Source organism: Geospiza fortis, unplaced genomic scaffold, assembly GCF_000277835.1.
Source record: "Geospiza fortis unplaced genomic scaffold, GeoFor_1.0 scaffold275, whole genome shotgun sequence".
Lineage (NCBI taxonomy): Eukaryota > Metazoa > Chordata > Aves > Passeriformes > Thraupidae > Geospiza > Geospiza fortis.
In genome coordinates this window covers 4,735,633-4,739,661 of record NW_005054341.1, presented here as the reverse complement: position 1 = coordinate 4,739,661, position 4,029 = coordinate 4,735,633, and the positions used below count along the sequence as shown (strand labels likewise).

The 4,029-nt window shown below is 59.3% G+C and overlaps 1 protein-coding gene across 1 annotated transcript in view; it reads right to left on the bottom strand.

Annotated features, from left to right (window-relative positions):
- LOC102042513 (fibulin-7) overlaps positions 1 to 4,029 on the bottom strand; it is a 6,017-nt gene that overhangs the window by 1,067 nt on the left and 921 nt on the right. The window contains 7 exon segments of the mRNA XM_031058281.1: positions 40 to 244; positions 1,249 to 1,386; positions 1,781 to 1,918; positions 2,001 to 2,126; positions 2,447 to 2,617; positions 2,717 to 2,876; positions 3,942 to 3,979. Coding sequence (XP_030914141.1) covers positions 40 to 244; positions 1,249 to 1,386; positions 1,781 to 1,918; positions 2,001 to 2,126; positions 2,447 to 2,617; positions 2,717 to 2,876; positions 3,942 to 3,979 — 976 coding nt within the window.

Here is a 4,029-nt window from a genome sequence, read left to right as displayed (position 1 = left end):
ATGCCGTGCCGTGGATTTTGTGCCCCGCACTTACAAGGGGGAGGTTTTGGATTTAGTGTCCCACACTTACAAGGGGGAGGTTTTGGATTCTGTGCCCAGACTTACAAAGGGGAGGTTTTGACGTAGGAGACGTTGCCGGCGGCCGGGGGACACTCGGGGGTGACGCACTGGAATCCCCCCCCGGTGTTGATGCAGGTGCTCCCGCTTGTGCAGTTATCCTGGGATAGGGAGCACTCGTCAATATCTGGAAAACAGGGGCGGGAAGCGGCGTCAGGGCATGGAAGCGTCCAACTGAGCTCACCTTTCCGTCAGAAAATAGGCAAAACCACATTGAAACAGGTTAAACGATCCAAAAAATATGGGAGCATCCCGGAATTCCACCTCCTCTCCCCAAGCTCTGGCCCAGGCCAGCATGGGTTAAGAGCAGCCCTCTGCCAGCAGGAAGGCAGCTGCTTTTCCAAACTTTCTGCTGGATTGTTTGGAAACACCGTCCCTTTGTATTTACTGAACACCCGTGGGATGCCTGGCAGGAGCTGGAATGCAGAGGATTTGCTAGGAGCATTAGTGAGATGCCATGGAACACGGGAAAATCAGGGAGGAATGGGGAAATAGGGATTTTCTCACCCTGAACTGCAGCAAGCAACACTTCAGGGCACAAAAAATTCCCTGTTTATCAGGAGGCTTTCAGCAGTTTTGGCCTCCCACCATTCCCACCCGCTGCCTTCCACCTGCACCCCAATTCCCTTGGATTGGGGGAGATGCTGCCACCCTCTGAACTGATCATGGAATTCTGGAAGTTTAACATTCCTTTTGGCTCTTCTCAGGAATTCCTTGCTCCAGGAACATTTCCCACAGCCACAGTGGGGTCATCTTCAAGGAGGTGCAGACCCAAAGTGTTGCTCCATCATCCAGAGAGGTAAAGGAGAGGGGAGAGGGAAAGGGAGAGGAGGAGAGGGAGAGGTGCAGCCATGCTTCCAGAGAAGCATTTTATTTTCATTTTTAGGGATTTTTTGAAGCCCTCTGGTGGAGTTTTCCCTTCTCCAGCACAACCCTGGGATTCATTTCCCCACCCAGCTCCGCATCCAACTGGAACTCCTGCCAATCCAAACATCCTCCATCCGCTGCCATCCTGCAAAGCATCACTCCATCATCCCCCTCCCCTCTACACCAGCCTTTCCCTTGGATATGGAGAAAAAGTGGGGGAAAATGGCAGAGCACTTGGGACCAAGTGGATTCCAGCCTCCTCACCTTCACAGCTCTTGCCGTCGCCCAGCAGGACGTATCCTGCGGGGCAGGAGCAGCGGAAGGAGCCGGGAATGTTGACACAGGCGTGGGCACAGAGCCGGGGTCCCCCTTGCTGCCGGTACACCTCGCACTCGTTGAGGTCTGCGGAGACAGGGATTCACCGAGATCTCACTCCAGCCTCCTGGGAAAACCCAGGGAGCGAGCGCGGGCCGGAGGAGCGGGCACGAGGTGGGTTGGGAAGGGGCCGATGGCAGATTCCAGGGAATGGGAGCGCAGCTCGAGGGCTGTGACCAGCGGTGTCCCGCAGAGGGCGACACTGCGCCCGGTCTGAGCTCAACCATCCATGGATGGGATGGAGAGCCTGGAGCCTGCAGAAGGAGCTTGGAGCAGCCGCCGGTCACTGGAGATATTCCAGAGCCAGCTGGGCACAATCCCGTGCTGTGTGCTCTGGGATGGTGGCGCTGAGCCACTGTGGTCCCTCCCAGTGTGACTCCGTGACCCTGCAGCCCCGCAGCCCTCCCGTATCCCGGCTCACCCTGGCAGATCCCATTGGAAGCCGTGCCGCTCATGTGGAAGCCGGGATCGCAGCTGCACTGCTGGGTCTGGGCGATCTGGGAACAGCGGGGCTGCCGGCTGAAGGCCGGGTCATCCGTCACGCTCCAGGTGGGAGGAGCTGCGGGAAAAGGGAGGGATGGGGAGCTGGGATGAGCTGGGGGATGAAATGCTCCCATTTATCCCCAGCAAGGGTCACCCACCGGTCTGAGCCTGGTGCTGGCAGGTGGCTCCCGTCCACTGCGGGGGACAGAGGCATTTGAAGTGGTTGAGACCCTCCAGGCACGTCCCACCATTCTGGCAGGGGCTGCTCGAGCACTCTCTGATCTCTGCGGGAAAAGCAGGCATGTTCTGTGTTATCTCCTTTTGGGAAGCAAGGCTCAGGAATGCTGCACACACCGGGATGCTTTGGTACCCTACACCAGGCACGTCACAGCCAGGATATCGTTTCCCCTCATCTCTCCTGCTGAGCTGCTAAGTCCCACTTTTCCTTAAGACAGAGAAATCCCAAAATCATGGGAGCTGCAGCATCTCTGGAACTTTGGGGGGCAGCTGCGATCCCTCCCCGCTTTGAGCACCCCAATATCCCCCCGTGTTTATAATAATCCACCTTTCCAAAGGACATTGCAGGGCAGGCAATGAGCAGTACCTGCACAGCGGGCCTCCTGCCCTGTCCAGCTGCCGTTGGCCTGGCATATCCGTGTGCTGGAGCCCAGGAGCTGGAATCCTGGGTCACAGGCAAAGTGAACCTCGTGATCCACCAAATATTTGGTGCCGAACTTCCTCCCATCCGCAGGGGCTTGGAGGGCAGGACAGGCAGCTGCGAGATCATGGAAATGGGATGAGTTTAGAGGGGGGCCTGTCCTTCCAAGCCACGCTTTACCTGCGATTTCCCTGGAATGCTGTCCCAGGGACTCACCAGCGGGCGGCTCCGGGGAGGCCTTGGCCAGGGAGGCGTGGATGGTGCTCAGGCGGCTCCTGACAGCGCGCAGCCCTTCGGAGAAGCGCGTCTCCTGGCCCTTGAGCAGCTGCTGCATCTGCCGGATGGCAGCCAGGAGCTGCTGCCTGCTGAGGCAGCTCTGCGGGACACAGGGACAGGGACAGGGATGGGGACATCCCTGTGCTGCCACTCCTCCCAGGAGCCAACCTGCTGCCCGTGGGAGGAGGCTGGCGAGGGAGCTCCGCAGCATCCGATGTTCCCTGAGCGCCCTGACTTTGTATTTTCCCCCGCGTTTACCCAGATCCAGGAGGTTTTTTCCACCTAGGCCTGCGCTCCAGGCAGGGCTGGGATCGCTTTGTGGGAGAGATGCTATAACTCATGTTTCATCCTGCAGGAGCTCCAGCCCTGTCCCACTTCCACATGACAAAAGAAGAGGAAAACAGCTGTCTTGTGAGCTCTGCCGGGGCCAGGAACGCTGGTGGGACTCCTGCCTGCAAACCGATCGCTCCCACGGGACTGACTCATGCCGGAGACGGGCACCGTTATTATGGGATTCCTGCGGAACTGACTTGAAACCGAGGAAAAAGAGCAAAGCCGTTCCCAGAACTCAGAAATCTGGGGAGTGCAGTGAGGAGAGAGCGCACAGGGACTGGGCTGGGGGCTATGGAATTCCGGGAAAGCGAGCGGAGGTGGTGGGCTCTGTCCCACCTGGTCGAAAGGATTTCTTCCCCCCTTTCCATAACCGCACTGTGGAATGATTCCCGTTTCCAAAGAGCTGCCGAGGGTTGAGAGAGGACAAACACAGCAGCCCCAGCAGCGCTCTCGGTAACCTCTGCTTCCCCGGGAGCGGGTTCGGGGGTCCCGGGCTGCCGGGGGGCATGAGCCGGGCTGTGCTGGCAGCTCTGGGATGCCCCGAGCCCAGAGGAAGGGAGGCAAAAGCAAATAGATGCTGGCGCGTCGCTGGCTTTAATAAACAGCTCTTTGTTAGGGCTGGGTTTAACTCCGTGAGCCAGCGCGAGCTCCGGCGGGATGCTGAGCCGTTGCAAAGCTGGAAAATCCCCCCCCAAACACCCCAAACGGGGATTCTGTGCTCGGGGGCAGCTTCAGGTGTGGGGTAAGAAGGGCGAAAAGAGCCCAGAGGAAGCCGCGGGCGCTTTAAGCGCGGCTCATGAGCAGTTTAAGCGCGGGCTGGGGCTTTGCCCACCTGTTTGCCGGGGCAGGAGCGCGGGCAGCGCTGCGGGGCTCTCGGGGCGCACGGCAGCGGGGAGCGAGCGGGAAGCGGAGAGGAGCCC